Consider the following 21,112-nt stretch of genomic DNA (forward strand, 5'->3'; position numbering starts at 1 on the left):
CCTCCTGTTGTAGGTATTTGAATTAACATTTACCACCCTCTCCCTCCACCACAGCCCTAGATATGATATAAATGTTGAAGAAAAGAAACATTGACTTTTTGTGTACAAAATAGGAGGCCGCCAGATAGGGAAAGAGGGCTTCTGAAATTCAAATGATCTGAGCAGATGTTTCTACCATCTGTGGCACTGGACCAAGAGAGCCCACTGTGTTGTTTGCCTGATGTCATTTTATCTTCTAGTGTCTCCTTAAACTGGGGGTCTCCAGAGTGGGAATATGCTGGAGTATCTTCCTCCCATTTTGGAATCCCTCATGTAATAAAAACAAAATATTGTGTCTTGTGATCAGTTCTGAATAATTTTCCGCAGCACGGCATTCATAAGGCTCAAGTGAAGTTGCCCATCTAGAACACTAGAAATATGCTGAGTTTCCACAGACCCAGGAGTAAATAACTCATTGGGGAGGGGAAGATATAGAAAAAAAGAATTCAACACTTCTTCCTTTTATAGTAGGTGATGGACGATAGATAACACGTCCAACCTTTCATTAAGTTTCCCGCTGCCCTTGGACATGACCCCAACACACACCCTGAAGTGGGGGAAGCAGGATCCACCTTTGCAAAGATACATTTCTTTTTGTTTTTACAGCACATATACTTGCTCTTATCTTCTGTAGCTTAAATGTAGGGAGAGGAGACTTCTGAGAAAGACTAGGATCAGCAAAATGTAATCTGAGGGCCTGTTGATCGTGCCCTGAGAAATCCACTGGGCAAGAAAATTTTGTGATTGAAATCTTCTTTTGAGGTGTGCGAGTGACATTATACCCCATCAACATATATGATCACTATTTGTCAATTGAAAATTAAAATTAGGGAGCAGGATGGTGGCTAAGATCTTCCAGTGATCATCCACCAGGCAAACAGGCTCAACAGCTATAATTTAAAAATTTGGTGTGTATATTTGAGGTTCGCATGATGAACATAGGGTATATACAGAAAACACAATGTTACTATAGTAAAGCAAATTAACTTATCCATCATCTCACATTTTTTTTGACATGAGCCGCTAAAATCTACTTATCTTACAAATTTCTTCTTTCCTTTTTTAAATGGAACTTGTCAGTTATCATTCTACAACCTTACATGTCATTTTTAAATAATTATCATTCCAGATTAATTAGAAAGATCATCTGAGCTACATCCTCTTTTCCCACGGGAAATTTGAACATTTTTTGAGCCATTAGGACAGGACAAAAGACTTTGTGCTGCATGTTTCAAGAAATCCATGGTGTCGGCAGCGTGAAGGGATTCTTGGAGGGCGTGACCGACACTCAACTCCTGAAGAATCGGAAATCTGTCTGTGCCCAACACGGGTGCCGAGCAATCTCTCAACATCCGGAGAGCCGACTGCAGCCCGATTCCTCAGTCCCTGTGTTAAATGTTATTCCACTGCCTCCCCTTCCTACAAGGCCTCTTCCAGGTGCAAAAATCCTAGAAGCAAGAAAACCAGTCCCAGGATGCTCATATCAACAACATTCAAAAGGACTAGAATTTGCTTTAAACTTTTTAACAAAAATCAGAAAAGATTTTTATGGAAATTTTGTGGTGTCTGCAAGGCATGCTCTATGTGGGACTTGGACTTTTCAGGATGTGGAAGGCTCCCCAGAATGCTGCATCCCACTTAAGATCTTTCATAGTGGTGAAGCAGAGGCCAAATTGCCAAGAAAAGAGATCCCCAGATAATTTCAGGACAGACAAGTTCATGAAGTCAGGAGGACGAGATAAGACTGGGCAGATGGGGAGATGGGCCCCTGGGTAACTTCCTGAGCAGTAACTGTACAAACAGTATCTGCAGAGATTTGCTAAGAAACTTACAAAAAGGCTAATTTTATGTCAGACCTACATGACTGGGGGCCATGCCTCTCCAAAGAAGGAAAGATTACTGATGGACATTTTGATTGGACTAAAGGCTGCGTGAACACCTTGTGGACACTGAGGGCCTTACCCAGAACTGGGTAGAGGCTGACTTCCTTAAACCTGTAGATCTGCGTAAACCCCAGACAAAGCCACTCCTCTGTATTCCTCTTTGGGACCCCCTCCCTCTTGGGGAACTCTGTTTTTTTTCCTATTACTCTAATAAATCCTGTTACTTTGCTTTCACCCTTGTATCTATGTATTTTATTCTTTAAATTCATAAGATAAAGAATCCAAACCCACACTCTGTGCTTTATTAGTAATCCTGTTTTCATCTTGACAATAATATAGATCAGAATTTTTACCTTAAATAAAACCCACTAAATGTGTGCATGCTCCCAATATTCTAAATAAAATGCAGATACATATTTTTGCATATGCTGAATGTTTGTCTCTGGGTAGTGAACTTTAGAACAAATTTTATTTTCTGCATTTTTGCTTTTGGCATTTTTTAAAGACTTTAGGCAATGGGATAGATCAATTCTGCAATAGGAGAAAGCCGGTGCTGTCTCAGCAATCATGATGCCTCTGCACACCACATCACAAAGCACTGGATAAGAAAGAAGTTGGGAAATACGCAGGCAGGTTAGGCATAAATATGTCAGAGTTGTTTCTTTGGAACTCTTTAATTATACTGTTACAGTAACCAATGAAAATGACATAAAACATGGAAATCTTACATCTGCCATCAAACAAAAGTCTGTTGACTCCCCATTTGAAAAGAGCCCAGTGAATCAAGGGCAGTTGTTGGGGTGAGGAAGAATCATTTATTAAGTCAGCAAAACTGAGCTGATGGTGGACGAGCAGCCTAAGACTACCTTAACTGAGCAGAAGCTTAAGCTCCTTTTAATCTTTAGGCAAAGAGGAAAGAAGGGGAGTTCGGTTAGGAAATGATGGATGATCAGACTTCTAGGCAGCTCTCCAATGGCCTGGAGTGAGAAGCTGCCCAACCCCGTGGCTGGCACTCTGTTGCTCATGATGCTCTTGCAAATCCTGAAAATGTCTTGGTTATTCTTATCTTGGTATCATCAGCCTGATGAGGAAGAGAGAGATTAGGGAGGTTTTGGATACATCAAATTTGTGCTGCTAGCTTGGGGGAAACATTCCTCAAATGATGAGCACAGCTATGTGCAGAGTGGAGCAGAAACAGCCTGCATGGGCAGTGGAGGCAGCCACGGAGGTGGACACCACGTGAAGGCGGGGACGCCGAGGGAGTTCACACCTGCATGGCCCGAGGAGAATCAGAGCAGCTGACAGCGCGCTGTCAACACTGGCCACGTGTTGTCATGCAACGTGGATGAACCTCACTGACGTTATGTTATGCTAAGTGGAAGTGAAGAGGGCTGCGTGGGTTCCATTTCCATGAACAGAAAAAGAGAACTCATGTGGCAGAAGCAGTGGTGACCTCTGGGGACAGGGCTTACTGATGGGGGGCGTGTCCCAGGGAACCTCTGCACGATGAAGCATTTATATTTTGATGGGGTAGTAGTCGTGTAGACACAGGTAAACCCATCAAGGTACGCACTAAGATTTATGAACTCTGGTGTAAACCATCCCTCAAACACGGTATTTTAAAACGAAACAGCACAGTGAGAAGAGGTTCAGTGGAAACCAGTGACTCGGAGCACTGTGGAGAGAGCCACTCCCCACCCCTCGCCTGGTGGCCTCAGTACTCCCCGCAGCCCACTGAGCCCTGCTTCCTCGTTTAATGGGGTGAACGCAGTACCCACCTCTAGGTGTCCTTGAGAAGACTAGAGATGCAGATCCCCCAGAGAGGCTGCAGTCTGTAACAGCAAGCCCTCATGGGGTGCAGGGCTCAACAGCCACCACTCCTGGACATGGTCAGTTTATAAAAGTAACGATTCACTGGAAGTGCACAAAATGTCAAAAGCCTTCTGTTTAATTCCATTGCTTCAAAATATACACATACACTTAAAACCTGACAGAAGTACAAGGATTGTTCAGCACTCTACCTCCATGGTGGGAGAGTATGACATATCCCTCTCAGTAGATGACAGATCAGAAATCAGTATTTATAAATGTGTATTTACACAAATAACGTGCTAGATCCAGGGGACTTACGTAGAACATGGTACACTGCCTTCTACCACCCATGAAGTTTGCATAAACTGACATAACAAATGTATCCCCTAGGGGTTTGTGGTAAAATAAATAAACCCACCCCCATTCTGTCCTATTGTGTCCTCAACAATGTCTTGTACAGTAGAAATTCATTCTTTTTGTGTAACAAGAATAAATAGGCCAGGGCTGGTTTCACCTGCCGGACGTGGCAAGATGAGACACAGGCTAACGAGTGTAAGAAGCACTGGCGGCCCAAATGTCTACCCTTTTACAAACCCAGAGCTAGCTGACAAGGCCCCGTAGGGCTGAGGCCCTGACGGAGGCAAGCCGCCATTCCGGACGCTCTCTCTGCCCGTGTGGGTCCTCCTGTGCACGGCAAGCGACGAGCTGTGCCTGAAGGCTTTCTCACACTGGTTGCACGGATAGGGTCTCCCCGAAGAGTGGGTCCTCACGTGGACGATGAGGTGTGAGGACTGGCCGAAGGCTCGCCCGCACTCCTGGCACGCGTAGGGCTTCTTGCCCGTGTGCGTCCTCGCGTGCTTCCTGAGGGACGAGGGCTCGCTAAAAGCTCGCCCGCACTCCTGGCACGCGTAGGGCTTCTCTCCCGTGTGAGTCCGCATGTGACTCTTCAGGGTGGACAGGCGACTCAAGACCTGACCACATGTCCCACACTCGTACAGCTTCTCCCCCGTGTGGATTCTCTTGTGCACGTTCAGATGCGTGCTGGTCCGGAAGGGCTTCCCGCACTGGCTGCACGCGTAGGGCTTCTCTCTGGTGTGGGTCCGCAGGTGCGTCTTCAGCGACGAGTGCTCCCTGAAGGCTTTCCCGCACTGGCTGCACTCGAAGGGCTTCTCTCCAGTGTGGGTCCTCACGTGGCTGCGCAGAGAGGACGGCTGATTGAAGGCTTTCCCGCAGTCCTTGCACGCATAGGGCTTCTCTCCCGTGTGGTTTCTCTGGTGCAGAATCAGGTTGAAGTTCCGGGTGAAGGTTTTCCCACACTGAACGCACTCAAAGGGTTTCTCTCCAGTGTGAGTTCGCAGGTGTCTCCGCAGATTCGAGGAATACTTGAAGGCCTGTCCACATTCTTGGCACTCGAAGAACTTCTCTGCGGTGTGAGTCTTCTCGTGCCTGAGGAGGTCAGAGCTGTATCGGAAGGACTTTTCACACTGGCTGCATGCGTACGTTTTATCCACGCCGCGGACTTTTCCAGGCGTGATCAGGTGAGTGGTCTGGAGGAAGGGACTGCCTGCCCTCTTGCCGTGGGTAGGGGGCCTCGCCCGCAGCAGCTGTCTGGTACTGAAGCAGTGGCTCGGCAGTACTAAAGGGCTTCCCCGGCTCCCCGTACTCACGTCGCTTTTCTCCAGGCTGCGGCTGCTCCTGCTGATTGAGGAAAACGTGAAGGCCAAGGGCTCTATTGCATTCAGAGGTGGTCTTCCCCGTGTAAACTGAGTGCAGTGTATCCACTCAGTCCCCGAGTGGAACAGGGTGGACACTCCTCCACCACCAGCGCTCTTTTCATTACTTTCCTGGGGTTTCTTAGATCAGAGCTTTTCAGAATTGTCTAAATGAAATTTAAGTTTCAAATACTCAATACCTGCAACCAATCTGTGAAAATGATTGCGGATGGGAACTCTGTGAAGACACAAGGGTTTTCTCCAGTACCGGGGTCTCTCAAATGCTAAGCACATGCGCTACCACTGGGCTACACCCCAGTCCCAAGACACAAGTCCTAATCTAATCTAGAGTTTCCCCCCAACTCATGACATTCACTGACTTCAAAAAATGAACTACAGTCTCTCTTGGCTCTCAGGCTGCTTTTCTACCCTACCCAACCCCCCTTGTCTACCACAGAGGTCCACGAGTAATCCCTGTAAATCTTACCTGATTTGTGCCAATGGATGGAATGCCCACAAAAATATCTTGGCTAGGAATTGATTCTTGGGGTTGAAGGTGAGGTCCTGAAATGAATTAGGGAATAAAAGAATTAAAGGCCCAGAGAAAGAAACTGTGGGATCAAGACGACCAAAAAGAGTAAGGAAGGCAGGCTGAGGTTGTGGCTCAGTGGTGGAGCGCTTGCCTAGCACGTGTGAGGCACTGGGTCTGATTCTCAGCACCATGTATAAATAAGTAAATAAATAAGTTATTTAAAAAATTTGTAAAGAGTAAGCAAGGCAAGTATGGATTTTTTCAAATACTGATCCTAAACATAGGAAGAATATTGCAAGGAGGAAGAACGTATCAGAGAGCAAAGCAAAACTATGGATGGCATTTGACTATGTGTAGCTATGTAATCACAGGAACAGGTCAGACTCACAGACGATCTGCTGAGAAAGGACTCCACGAAGACCGGGCCTGAGGTCAAAGGGAAACATCAGCAAGAATGTACAGTGGGGAGGTACTGGTGAAACACATGCTTGAAAGAGTAAACACGAAGGAGGCGGGACAGACAGTCCTTTGAAAGCAGAGGAAAGCATTAAAGATAGAAAGGAAAGGTTGACTTGCTGAAGGAGCTCAACCAAACAGCCCTCCCACTCAAGGGCACTGAGAAGGCCTCCCCGCTGACAATTTCCAAGTCTCACGTCCCTTTTCCTCCCACAGCTGCTCACGGGGTCTGCCTGGACTCACCTAAACAGGTCTCTGGGAAGACTCCTCTCCCAGTGCTCCACAGCTCCTCTCTTTGCTCCCAGTGGGACAACGTACTGGGTTTGCATAGTTGATCTCCTGCTTGTGGGAAAAAAGATGCACAGTGTGGGTGACCACACCCTGCCATGACCCCAGGACTGATGATCCAAAGTCTTTAAGCTTCTAGAGATGGACACAGCAAAGAAGCATGCCTGAATCCTGATGGACACAGCAAAGCTCTTTCACTAAGGAATCAAAGTCAAGCCTCCCCATTGGGACGCAGAGGACACTGGGACTCCTTGGTCCCCAAAACCTAGGGCATGGCTCAGAGACATCACGGAGAGACAAAGCAGAGACCAGACATTCACTTCCATGAGGAGGCCGCTGTAAGCAGCATGGGGACAGCCTGGCCTGTTTGCCTCTTGATCTCCCAAACCCCGTTTCTCAAACCCATGGTAGCTGCGTGAGAAGGCAGCAAGGCCAGCTTACCCACGAAGGCCAGGTTCCTATAGTTCTCCAGCATCACATCTCTGTACAGGCTTCTCTGAGCAGAGTCCAGAAACACCCATTCTTCTGGGGTGAATACCACCGCCACATCCGCGAAGGAGACTGGTTCCTAAAACACACACCCATTCCAGCTCAGCCAGGGACATCCCTCTCTCCCACCCAGTCTCAACAGGATGGTGGAGCTGGCAGGGAGAGGAAGACTTCAGCATGGGGTCTTCAGATGGGATTTTCAGATGGGGTTCTGAGATCTCCAGCTGCCCCTCAGCTCAGGCCTCAAAATCAGAACTCTTAGGGGCTACAGTGCAGCTCAGGGGCAGCCCACATGTTTGGCATGCACAAGGCCAGGGGTTCTAGCCCCAGCACCAAATGCAAAAGAGAAAATTAAAACTCTTCTATATCTACCCGCCACTCCCTAACTAGCAGTAACATGAGGTTATGTCCCTTGGTAAAAGACCTCTACCTCATGAAAGGACCCATCTCTCCATGACCAGCCAAGAAGCCTTGAGATTTACCCTCTGCCAGCTCCGGGGCCCAGCAGACCTGAGCATGTTGCAGACAAGAGAGAAGTACCTAGTAAACGACTGAACCCACGTCCCCCGAGACCACAAAGTCCATGAAGCAAGGACAGCTCTGGCTTTGTTTTCCCTCCTGGTGCTCAGCAGGCTGCGGAGGGTCTGAATGAGGATGGGGAATTGTTTCCTGGGCTGCCCCTGACCAGGGCAAAGGCCTGGCTCCTGGTGCTGCAGGTGGAGAAGGTCCAGGAGGTCACTCGAAGGGGGCAAGCTGTTCTCCAGCACAGAAGTTGTCTTTTGGAGTGAGGATTTCTCACTTACCTGGGAACAGGTGGTCAGCAACCCAGGAGCTGTGGCTTCCTGCTCTTCTTGGAGCCAGGCAGGGTCCTGAGCACGCAGAGCTGGGGGAGAAGAGCCGAGGCATGAGGGTCAGTGCCTGGTCACGTCCCTATGTCATCCTCTGCTCTGTGGGGCTAATCCTGCCCAGGACAGCCGAAGCAGGGGACAGATCAATCACTAGCTCCCTGCGACTCTGGCCGAGAGGAGCACGCCCTTCCTACCCAGCTTCATGCAGATACCAGCCCTCCCTCTGGCCAGTAATGGAGAGCAGACAGCTCCCTGGGCCTCTCCCTCCTGATGGGAGCTTCTCCTGAGTATGTAAACCTGTGCCTCATCCAACCCCTGTGTTAGTGTCATGGGCTGTCATTACAGTTACAAAGTACCACAAATTGAGTGGCTTCAAGCTACAGAATGTCTTCTCTCACAGTTCTGGAAGCCTGAGTCCAAGATCAGGGTGGCAGCAGGGCCAGTCCCCTGAGGTTCTGGTGGAATCCTTGCCTCTTCCCCCTCTGGTGGCTCTGCGCACCTTGGCACTCCCTGGCCTGCAGAGCGCCCTCTGGTGGCCGCCTCAGCCTCGCACGCCTTCTCCCTGTGCCCTCACTTGGTATCTCTCCCTCCTTAGGAAGCTGGTCACACTGCATTGGGCCCACCCTCATGACCTCATCTGATCACATCTGCAAAGGCCCTGTTTCCAAATGAGGTCACATGCCCAGCTGCTGGAGGCCAGGACTCCAATGTATCTTCTTTCGGGGGGACATAGTCGGAGCCACAACACCCTGCTTTCCTGCTGGCTGCTTCTCATTTTCACTCCCTGTGGTGGGCTATCACACCCCCGCACCCACTCCTTCACCTCCCCGACCCCAAGGACTGACTGAGCGAGGATGGCAGGCGGCCTGCTCCTCGGTGGGGCTCGGCCATCCCACCCTTCTGGAGCCCCTCTCCAGGGCTCTGGCGACCACACCCCAGCCTCCTTCACGGTCTCCTCCATCAGGCTGGTGGCACCCCAGTCAAAGATTCCTCCCAGCTCCCTCGGTGCTGCGCCTCAGTGGGCAGTCTCGTCCATCCTCTGGACGCTGGTCCTATCGCCAGGCTCACTACTACCCAGGCTGTGTACCCAACCAGTGGCTCGACCCTCCCCACTTATCTGAGGGAACATAAGTGAAATGAATTCCGGAGGACAGAGCCTTGAGCCACAGGGGACTATCCTCAGGCCTGGAAATCCCAGAATTTGCCCTGCGGGGCTTTGAATTTGGCCAGAAGCCATGACCCCATTGTTCCTCGGTTTGCCACCTCTGGGCAGGAAGTCACCTGTGCCTGCTCCAGCACTGTACCTGGGGAGCAGACAATGTGTCTTCGGTTTCACAAGTCCAGATGGCGTGGACCACACCTCGACTTCCATTCATACCTGATTTAGAGGATTTAGCTGAAGAGATGTGGGACTTTTTTGAGCTGATACTTAGATGAGATTTTGCACTGGCGTTGATGCTGGAATGGGTTAAAACTCCAGGGATGTTGGGATCATGCAAAGGTAATTTGTAGGACTGAAAGCAGGAGGACTGTGGTTGAGAAACCCCTGTCTAAGATTCTATTTACCTGATTTTATTATGTTTATTTTATATTACTCTGGAGGGAGATGAGGTCTCACTGTTTCTCTGGCTGGCCTCGAACTTCAGGACACAGGCAGCTCTCCTACCTGCCCCAGTAGCTGCAGCTGCAGGTGTACACCACCACCCCCAGCCCTGGTTTAAGTTTAAATATCTGTCTTTCCCAGAATTCCTTCCTGTGCCCAAAATGAAGTCCTTGTGGCATGTGCTTCCACTGTATCCTGATCTTCACTGAAAACCCCTCGGCTCGTCCAGACTGTGAGCTCTGTGGGTGAAGGGCCAGTGTTTTCTTTGTAGTCATTTCCCAGCTCCCACCTCACCACAGGACCACAGTCAGGCCTGTAAAGAAGTCACAAGGAGGATGGGGTGTCCTTCAGTGGTAGGGTGCTTTGAAACCCTGGTTCCACCCCAGAACCAGGAAGGGAGGGAGGAAAGCAGGAGAGAGGGAGGAAGGGGAGGAGGTGGAGCCCAGCCCAAAAGACTTAACCACAGATAAACTGAAGAGCAACACAGAATTGCAACCTGTCCAAACACAAGACTGGATGATATTGGTAACAGTTTATTTTTCTCACTGGAAGGTCGATGGAAAGAAACCAATACCTTGCTATTACTGCTAAAATGTTATTTATCTACTTGAATTAATTTTCTTTATTCATTTCTCAGAAGATGTGGCTTTTAATCTCATTTTTAAAAGCTCAAGTCATTAAAACATAGGTCTTCATTTAAAAAATTCATCATAATTTTCAAAATTAGCATCGTCGTATAGTCAAGAACTTAATGGTGTTCAAAGTACCCTTGATAAATTGCTTACACAGAAATAAAATGTAACTTTGTAAGTTATAAAAAATAATTCAATGCTTCACAAATCTGAGCCCTCTCTTTTAGTTTTTTTTATTTGTTTAACTGAGAAATAGAAATTATATGTGTTCCTGGTGTATTGATGTTTTGAAACATGCACACGTATTGTGGACTGGCTAACTCAAGATAATTAACACATGCATGACCTCGCATAATAATGGTCCTGTTATCTCTTAACAGAAAAAAAAGAAAGGGTCCCAGCCCACAATCTCAGAAAGTACCTTTCCCCTTGAACAGTCAAATAATGGGGGCAGCTGTACTGCCTCTCCTCTGGTGTCTCGGCAGTGCCCACAGTCAGGAAATGAAGATGGGATGGGTCACAAGTCTGGACAAAACACAGAACACTGAGGCCCTGCGGCCACACGTGCTGTACATCACTCACTCACCAGAAGCCCTGGCCACCCATGGGATGGGGAGACCCAGCGTGGGCACCGGCGTCACCACCCTCTGAATCTGCAAGGTCACCTTCAGTCCCTGGACAGAGGGACAGGTCACAGATTAGTCACACAGCCAGGGGGAACTGCTCACACCTGTTCACCCTAACTGAGCTTCTGTGGTTGGGCCTGCCATGGGGAATGTATGACGAGAGAGGGACACAGTGCTTTACCCTGTCAGGATTCACCTAATCCCAGACACTGAGCTAAGCACTGGGATATGATGCCGATGCCAACATGAGATGGAGAGGGGTGCCCCATCAGAGAGGCAGCCTCCGAGACGCTTCCTGCAGTGAGGAAAACAGTGGAACTAAAGGGGCTCCAGGGAACTTTCCAGGGAATGGCCAGCAGGTTGAGGGACAGAGAGCAGGTACAGAGGGGACACCAGTGGACGAGGGGCAGTTAGTAGGTTGTTCCCAGAAGGAAGACCTGTCATGGGTGCTGTGGTCTGAGTGCAGTTTACCCCCAAAGGTGCATGTGTTGGAAGCTCAGTGTTTGGCGTGGTGCTGTCGGGAGGCAGTGGGACCTTTAAGAGGTTGGACTTAGTGCAAGCAATCAGGTTGTCGGGGCGTTGCCTTTGGAAGCGAGTAATGTAGTTCTCCTGGGTCCCCAGTAAGCTCCTAAGAGAATGGACTGTCATAAAAGAGCAAGTGTGACCACGAACCTCTCTCTGGTTTTCTGTTTTATCATGTGATCTCTCCCTCTTGCGCACACTCCCCCATGACACGATCTACCATAAGGCCCTCACCAGCGGCCAAACAGATAGGACCACCCAATTTTGGACTTTCAGTCATTTCAACTGTGAGCTATATAAACCCCTTTTTTAACAGAGTACCCAGCCTCAAGTATTGGTTTTAGCAAAAGAGAACGTGTGGGAGAGGATTTGAATGCTTCTTTACTGGCAGCTGCTCCCTCAAGAAAGATGTCTAGCCTAACTTGCATTTTTAAGGGATCCCTCTGGTCTCAGTGTCCAAGATAGGGTCTAGGAACCTGTTGGGAGCAGTCCCTCAGTGTAGAACTGATGGTGGCCCTAGGTAGACTGACAGCAGTGGGGATGGGAGGAGCCCTGGAGGTGGGTTATACGGTGGAAGTAAAGCTGGCAGGACGTGGCGGCAGCTGGGAGGTGGGAGGCCCTTGCAGCACGTGCCTGAAGAGAAGTGACGGGGAGGGGCAAGTGGGGGAAGACCTTCTGCCCAGGGCAGTGCTCAGGGTGCAGCTTAAAGTGTCCCTCTCCTACGCTCTCCCTACTTCAGTAAGGAAACGCAGGGACCTGAGCCAAGTGGTCTTCACAGCCTGGACACTCTTTGCCCAACCTCAGATCATGGAACCTACACATTCCTATAGGTTCCAAGATCTTGGAAAGAGTAGGGGTGGGGGTAGAAGGAAAGGCCACAGAAAGATAGGACAGACCAAAACCGGCAGAGCCCAGGGTCGAGCGGCTCATCCCTTCCCCAGAACTCTGTCCCTGGCCAGAAGCCCTCTTCCCCAGGAGACAGTGGCCACAGAGCTGCCAGCTGACTGGGATGAGGCTCAGTGGTACACTGAAGAGCCCAGAAGGGCCAGTCGAAACATCGGGACCCTCAGCCCAGCAGCAGCTGTGTGACCCTCAGGCTGTACAGTTTCTGGTGAAGGCTGCAGTCTCTGCAGTTAGGCCTACACTCCACTCCCAGCTCCAAAGCCAGCCCTGCCACTTACAGACTGCACGTCCCCAGGAATGCACTGCTCAGCTTCTCTAAGCACGTGTCCCTGGGCAGAACTCCTCTGCCCTCTCAGAACACCCTAAGACGGCCTGTTTCCTGGGACTCTGAAGCAGCAGAAGCCCTCCCATCCCACACTACGAAGGATCCTGCTGGGATGGGCCAGCAGAGAGATCCCTGGAAGGTGCTAGAACTCGGTACTCAAAGGAAAAAATCCACAGAAACTAGAGGGGATCCCCAGGTGTCACGGTTCATTCTCCCCTTCGCTCACATGGTCCATCAGCTGATCCACAGACAAGGTGGTGATGGAGCCCCAGATGTCTTCCCCAGCACCTGTCCATGCATTTCTTCGTCCAGCAAGCACTAACTGAGGACTCTTTAAGGACACGAGAATGCTCTGTAATGGGGCTTACTGCAACGACACGTCAAGTGAGGCCCTTCAACCCAGCAGCTCAAATAAAACATTCTGGGGTCTCAAGTTTTCAAAACCATGTACCCTTTCCCAAGCAGCCACTGGAGGATGTTCTCAATCAAAATAAGAGTAAAAACCAGAGAAAAACAGGATGCAGGGAGGGAAGGGTCTCAACTACCCAGGACCTGTCACGGCCCGGCAGGGACAAAAGTTTTAGCTGTCCTGCAGTCCACACCAGGCTGCCCAGGGTGGAGGCTTCTCTGTGCTCTGGATGGTTCCCCATCAAAGGAAGAACGCATGGTTCTCTACAACGCAGGCCATTCCACCCTGTCCACAGGGCTGGACATCTCTGGCACTCTGATGAAGACACTGACCCATGACCAAGGGACAAGGTGCAGATTGAGGAATCCCAGGGACCTCACTGGCTCTGGAACAAGTGGGCCCAGCTTGGGTTGAGGCTCTGATGCAGCAGAAGCCCCTTGCGTCCTACAGGCAGTGCACACTACTGAGGAGTGAGACCAGGCTCTGGGGCTCAGTCTAGCCAAACCCAACCCCAACTCTTGCCAACTCCCAAAAATGGGAATCCCTGTCACGTGAGGAAGAAGGGACTCAGAGCCCAAGTGGGGACCCAGGGGACTCTGCATTCTTCCATGCACAGTAACGTGAAGGCCAGTTCTAAGGGCACCTTCCAGGAAGGATTCTGAAGGATCCCCAACTACCTGCCCACATTCTTTAAAATCAAAGTGGCCTCTCCTTTGCCTGTTCTCTCATCAGACCCAGATTACATGTTGCCCAGAGTCCCTGCTGCCCTGGTTAAGCTCATTGATCTCCTTCTCTCTAGGTGGAGGTTGCTCCCAGCAAGAGGTGAGTGACAGCGAAGGGCTCCCCAGCAGCCCAGCCAGGACCCAGCGATGCTCCCTGCAGTGAGCACATTTTCAGCACCTTCCAGGCAGGTCTTGCTTAGAGAGCTCGAGTTCCCTCAGTCTAGTATGCTGTCTGCTCTACGGCAGAGCTTTCTCCTATTCGTGGTTTTCATGGGGCTTCTACACCAGGCAACGTTTTTCTGATCATTGTTGCGAAGTAAGCCATACCATGTATGTACAATATGTCAAAACACATTCTGCTGTCATGTGTAACTAAAAAGGACAAATTCAAAATTTTTTAAAAAGAGAGAGAGGTAAATCACATTTTACACACTCAATGTCTGACTCACTGATGGAAATGTGTACTTGGGAAAAACTTCTAGAATGAAGACAGTTGCGATTTGCCCAAATTCAGAAGTCACACCTCCCCTCTGACATGGCTCCCCTTTGAGGAGATTCCCCTGCCCCAAAGGTCTCCCTGGTTCTGGTGCTGGTTTTCCAGTTCACAGACTCTTCAACTTTTCTGCAATAGGGAGCTAGGGATAATCCCAGAAATCTTACCATCTGCATGTCACTGGATGGTATGTCTTCCAGTGTACCCTGCAAAGACGCTGACTCTTTACATCTGCACTGAGATCCCCAGTCTAAAATGAATAGCAAAAATTACTTTCAGAAAGAAATGGTGGTACAAAGGGAAAAGTATAGTCAACCCTACGTATCTATATCTATATATATACATATATAGCAAACACACATACACATAGAACACACACACACACACACACACCCATGTCCACAAAGGGTTGGTTCCAGGTCCAACCTTGGATACCAAAATCCAAAGTTAATAAAAACCCTTGTACAAAATGAGACAGTATTTGCATAGAACCTACACACATCCTCCCAAAGATTTTAGGTCAGCACCAGAAAATTTATAGTATCCAACAGAGCTGGGCACAGTGGCACATGCCCGTAAACCCAGCACTCAGGAGGTTGAGGCAGGGAATCAAAAGTTTAAAGCCAGGCTCAGTGACTTAGCAAGGCCCTAAGTAAGCAACTCAATGAGACCCTGTCTCTAAATAAAATACAAAAAAGGCTGGGAATGTGGCTCAGTGGTTGAGTGCCCTGGGTTCAATCTCAGGTACCAAAAATAATGATAATAATACCCAATAGAATGTAAATAGTTGTACCCTAGAAAGTAATAACAAGAAAAAAGTCTGCATGTGTATCTATATGTGCCGTATGTCCAAAGTACAGAGGCAATTTTTTCCAAATATTTTCTATTTATGGTTGGTTGAATTTACAGATGCAGAACCCTTAGATAAAGAGGGTCAGAGGAGGAGAGAGGTGGGGGGACAGACACAGACACACATGTGTATATATCTGTAGGCTTTTTATTTTAATGCTGAGCCTAAACTTGGAAGAATACTAAAAAATAATAAGGCATCCATGAGTAGGTCTGTGTGAGGAACTTAGCAGTCAAAGATCTGAGGATGAAATGAAAGGTGATTTCCTAGCTAGAGATTATATGAGGATTGAGACTGATAATTCCAAAAAAGGGGTGTTATTAGAAAAACAAGTAAAAAGCAACTAGTTGAAGAACACACATAGCACTGGGGATACAGCTCAGTGGCAGAGCACTTGCTGGCACACACAAGGTCCCAGGTTCAACCTCCAGTTTTGAAGAAAAAAGAAAAGAACACACATGGGAATGTTAAATTTCAAGAGGAACTGAACAACAAGTGTGGCTAAGAAAGAGAGAAGTAGAACCACCACGCACCTTCCTTCCACTGCCCTTGGCTCTGCTCTTGGCCCCAACAGGAAGGCCAGCTGGGGCTCGCACGGGGGAGTCCCTGCGCCTAGAGAGGTGCAGAGCTGAGGGCCGGTGGCTTGCAGAGGGCAACAAATTCACCCCAGCTCAGCGCAACATGGGCTTCAGATGGTGAAGCGGACAAGGATGCCGGGCAGCAGAGTGACCATGCCCACCTGTTAGTGCACTCAGCAAAGCTCTTTCATCAGCACCCTGCAGAGGTCTGGCTATGGTCTGGGTGTGCCCACCCCCACAAAGGTTGAGGCGCTGGACAGACAATCCTCCTTGGGAGGAGGGGGTAGGTTGCTTCACTGCTCTCAGAGAAGGTTAGTGTAGTCTCGCAGGACCCCCATTAGCTCCCATCCCATAAGAGTGAATTGTTATAAAAAGAGCAAGCCTGGCCCTGATTCTCCATGGTTTCCTGTCTCACCATGTGATCGCATCTGCATGCACTTCCACCACTGAGTCATCCACCAGAAGCTGAATCCATGGGGCCACCAGATCTTGAACTAATGTTCTCCAAACATGTGAGCTAAATACACCTCTCTTCTTTATAAAGTATCCAGCCTTCAGTGTTTTGTAACAGCACAGAAAACAGACTAATACTAACCCAAATCACAATCCCCTCCTCTCTGCCCCAAGAGGCAGAGACTCTCTTAACCCTTTTCCAGGGCCAAGTTCAGTGAGGCCCACAGACATCCTCGCTATAGAAAGAATGAAGCCAGTGCAACAAATGAAGCTTTGTAAATCTAGGGAAGCCGGCAGACAATAAACCCCACAAAGCCTAAACCACATCTGCTTGTCCCCAGGGCAGACACTTAGGAAGTATTTGGCACCTGTGCAGCAGGAACAGCGAGATGCTGGCCTTACCCCTGCAGGTCAGGGTCTGGCAGTCGTCCAGTATCAGGTGTCTGCACAGGTCCCTCCGCACCTCATCCAGCAATGCCCGCTCCTGCATGAGCCCCATGGCCACATCCTCAAAGGTGACTGACTCCTTAAAAAGCACACATGTTCTGGGTCAGCAGAGATCACCCCCGACCACTGCAAAGGACAACTAATTATCACAGGGAAGTGAGACCCCCACGCAAGGACATGCAACAGGGAGCTCTCTCTACACCTGGAGACAGAAAATCTGGCCTCCCGTCACTCTGGGAGGCATGACGAGGACACTGTTTTGGCACCCAGACACACCCATCTGTAACACATCTGACTTTCTATGCCACTATGGCAGAACTGAGTATCTGCAGCAGTGACCACACGGCCCACCGAGGTGAAATGTTTACTTTCCTTTCACATTTGCACAAATCCTGAAGTGTAAATTTGGCTCTCTCCGTAATTCAGCTGACCAGTGATGGCAGAACTTGTTCATCCCAACTTCATAGACTTTTCTTAGACTTCTTAGTTATAGCATCACAAATTTGGGTTTGACATCGTAATTTCTGTGAAGTCCCTAGGATCCCTCCCAATACTTAGAGTACAGTACCCCTCTAATCTACAGGGGATACGCCCAAGACCCCCAATGATGCCTAATGCCACAGACGACACCAAACTTATATGTAACAAGTTCTTTCTCTTTTGTACATACACATGATACAGTTTAATTTATAAATTAGGGACAGCAAAAGATTAACAGTAACAGAAAAATTACAGCGATTTACTATAGTAAAAGTTATGCAAATGTGGCCTATTTCCACGCCCTCCCCCAAATCTCCTGATGTACTGTAATCACCCTTTCTCCGATGACTGTGAGTAACTGAAACCACAAACGCAGATCTGCAGAGGATCTGAGGGGTCTCCAGATATAAGGGGTCAACTGCCAACATTTAATAATCTTTTATATTTGTTAAAATAGGCTTCCATTGTATCTGAGAAACTGCATGACCTCCTTATCTCCAAATTCTCTAGAGCTGTGCTGTCCATTAGTGCTCACTGTCATCGTGGGAATGTTCAGCCTGTACTTTCCAAAAAAGCATGTGCAGCTGCAGAGCCCTTGAGGAATGTAGCTAGGTGACTGAGAAATGCAGTCTTTATTTCATTGAATCTTAACTAATTTAAATTAAATGTGTACAGCCACATGTATTCTCAGTAAGTCTCACAAAGGATGGCAGGGATGGTCCTGGAGGAGTCCCCACTCTGCAAACAGTGCCTTGGGGGGTGAGGGGCTCTCCTCCCATAACAGTTCCTTCTAGAGGTCATGCATAAAAAGAGGTCCCCAGGTCCTCTGGGGCAGGAATGAGGGCGCTCCACACTACCTCTCCCCTTTCTCCCTCAGTTGGGGTGAGGAGAAAATAGAGCCCAGAATACACGGTTATCAGCCCCACCTCAAGCATCCAGATTCCCCCAATCTCCTCACCATGACATCAGCTCCAGGGTTCAAGATCTCAGTAGATGTCCTCCCTGCAATAAAAGAGATACTAATGTTAAACAAAATAAAAATAAAAAGGGAGGCGAGGGTGCAGGCAGGGTACCAAGCAGGGCTTGAGCCAGGTTATTCCATTTTTGTGGACCTCCAGCAAGGCAGCAAGCTAAAAATCCTTATAGGGAATTTATCCCAATAAGCAACACGGTGTGGCCTTTCAGACAACAGTCCTTGGGAATTCCTACTGGCTCCTCAAACCTCATGAAGGAATCATGTTTCTTCTTATATTCCTTCAAATTACCTCTAACACCCTCTACTTTTCCTTTCCTGCTCTTTCAAGTTGTAATTTCATATTTATTCCTTTAGGTGAGTTTGCCTGTCTCTCTCCAGCTCTCTGATAAGCATAGATAGACCTGTGCCCACTCTTTTCAGGACTCCACATCCAGCCATCAGCACAGTGCTTGATGTGTACTAAGTATTCTACGTTTATGGGTCTGCAAACTTTTTGCAAAGGTCTAAGCACAAATGTCTTAGGATTTATGAGCTATGTGGTCTCTGTCACATCGACTTAACTATATGCTTAGAGCACAAAAAAAGCCATGGACAGCACATTAAACAAATGGGTTACAATAAAACTTGATTTGTATAAGCCAGCAGTGAACTAGATTTTGCCTGTGGGCCACAGATTGCTGAGCCCTGCTCATGGGACACACAAAACACATCGTCCATCAAATTCTCTCAATCCTACCTTCTACACATATCACAATTATTTTAACTTTTCTGATTTAACAGTCATCAAGTCCTTTCTACCATCCCGTAAGTTCTGAAGTTACTGAAGCACCTAGATAAACTCTGCATTCATTCTTCTCCATCCTAAACTCCATACTCAACCCAAAAGCCAATGTTTTGTTTAAATCACAAACATAATCAGGTCATTCCCCTCCTTAAAACCTGGATTCATCTGGGCACAGTGGGTTAATTTTTCTTCATTTCTCAATAGAAGTTACTTTCCATTATCAAGAAAGACATCCCACTTATGGCCAACTCAGTTTCAATTTCTGGTAACAGAACTAATCCTTTTCCTGGAGTCCCATATGTTTTAAAGATTTATAGTTCACAAGTTTGGGGTAAGGACTGGTGCCCACTTGAAAAGAAGAGTCTTACTTTTTCCTTTATAATAACATTTGTGACATACTGAGAAATAACTTTCCTTAAGATACATTCATCTCACAGTGAGGAAAAAGGGGGGAAAAAGGAAAAATAAAAAGCTGATGGCCATAGCCAAAGCAAAGTCATAAATTAAAAACTCACTTAAAAGAAAGAAGGAACATCCCAGCCTGGTGAACCACACCTGTAATCCTAGCTACTCCAGAGGCTGAGGCAGGAGGATCACAATTTGGAGTCCAGTCATGGCAACTTAGGGAGTCCCAATGTCAAAATAATAAAGGGCTGGGGATGTAGCTCGGTAGTAAGTGCACCCTGGGGTCCAATCCCCAATAGGAGAAACAGGAAGGGAAGGACTAGAAAAGAAGAAACGAAGAGAAGATAAGAGATATTAAGCTGATGGGAGGGATGGGGAGAAGGAAAAAAGTAACAGAATGAATCTAAAACTATTACCCTATGTAAATGTATGATTACACAAATGGTATGCCTCTACTTCATGTACAGAGAAACAAGATGTATCCCATTTGTTTACAATAAAAATAAATTTTAAAAAAGAGAGAGAGATTAAGCTAAGGGACCACAAATTGTCAGTCACCAAAATAAATCCCCTAATTCATCCCTTCGATTTTTAAATACATTTGACAAGTCACTCAAACAATTTGCACATGTACACCAGACCTAACTTTACAGTTGCCCAAAGTAGACAATATTAAATGTCTTGTAAAACTTGAATTAGTAATACATAGTTATCTTGCATAAGGGAGGCAGGGAAGGGTCCTATTAATGTACTTTTCCTATAAATCTGGGAGAACAGGAGATGGATAGGGCCGGCGTCAGCACATTCCTGAGCAGCCAGACCTGGACTGTACTACGGGGATCCTTTTCGACAGAATGACAATCCCGCCTGCCAGACCCTGAGCAGACGGGGGCGAGCTGCGGGCCGAGGGGCCGCGAGGCCCGAGCTGCGCGGGCCTCATCCGGGCCCTAGGACCACCGCGAGAAGCCAGTGCCTCCGGCCAGGTCTGGGCTGTCCTTGGCCCTGCGGCCCCTCCCAGCGCCAGGCAGACCGTCCTCCCCGCCCCGCCCTCCCGAGGGGCCGGGCCGCACCTGCAGACCGGCCGGAGACACTCCCACCGTCGCGAGCCGCGCAGTCCCGCACGGCCGCAGACGTCCGCCGCCGCCGCGCAGTTCCGCTTCCGGTCTCGGGGCAGCCGGGAACGGAAGTGCCCAGGTCTTCGGCTCTCGAAGCCAGACGTGTTTTAGGGAGCCGCGGATGCCTGACCCCTTCCTCATTCAGTCTCGTAGGAGAAATTCTAACTTCCTTCCACAGGGGTTACAGTAGACTCCAGAGTGGGGTCCGACACGGCCAGGAGGGTGGGACTGGGGGCGGGCCTATAGCCGAGGGGCGGGGATTGGGCGGGGTTTAGGTCGGACCGCCCGAGATAGGGCGGGGTCTACGCTTGAAGGACAGAGTAGGGGTGGGGCTTGGGTGGCGGGCGGGGTAGGGGCGGGGCTCGCTGACCAGTCAGGAATATTTAAGTTTCCATCTCCTGACACTATCCCTTTATGCTTTGCTCCTTTGACTAAATCCAGTGCCCTACAAAAACTTACCCATACCTAAGTTTTTATTTCTAATAAAAATTTTCTAATTTGTATTAAAAATAGGAGTATATATTTAATTGCTTCCACATCTTGCCTTTCTCATGAGAAAAAGATGTGCAGATCTGTCCAAGACAATACATAGGAGGTCTGACTCTTGTTTCCAAAAATTACATGTTATGTAAATATATACATAACAAAAGGTAATATGTTTGTTTTGTAGTTATGTAGGAAAAGTTCAAATGGGGGTGGCTAATCTAAGTTTTCCTCCCCAGAAAGGATC

The 21,112-nt window shown here is 48.4% G+C and overlaps 1 protein-coding gene across 1 annotated transcript; it reads right to left on the reverse strand.

Annotated features, from left to right (window-relative positions):
- Nucleotides 1-4,094: 4,094 nt before the first annotated feature.
- Znf333 (zinc finger protein 333) lies at nt 4,095-20,586 on the reverse strand. Its single transcript, XM_047531162.1, is given in 11 exon segments — nt 4,095-5,290; nt 5,292-5,429; nt 5,934-6,010; nt 6,678-6,773; nt 7,164-7,290; nt 8,015-8,094; nt 10,881-10,968; nt 14,462-14,544; nt 16,578-16,701; nt 18,061-18,104; nt 20,338-20,586. Coding segments are annotated over 10 exon segments (1,794 nt in total). The 5' UTR covers nt 18,064-18,104; nt 20,338-20,586; the 3' UTR covers nt 4,095-4,312.
- Between the last annotated feature and the right edge of the window lie 526 nt (nt 20,587-21,112).

Source organism: Sciurus carolinensis, chromosome 17, assembly GCF_902686445.1.
Source record: "Sciurus carolinensis chromosome 17, mSciCar1.2, whole genome shotgun sequence".
NCBI lineage: Eukaryota > Metazoa > Chordata > Mammalia > Rodentia > Sciuridae > Sciurus > Sciurus carolinensis.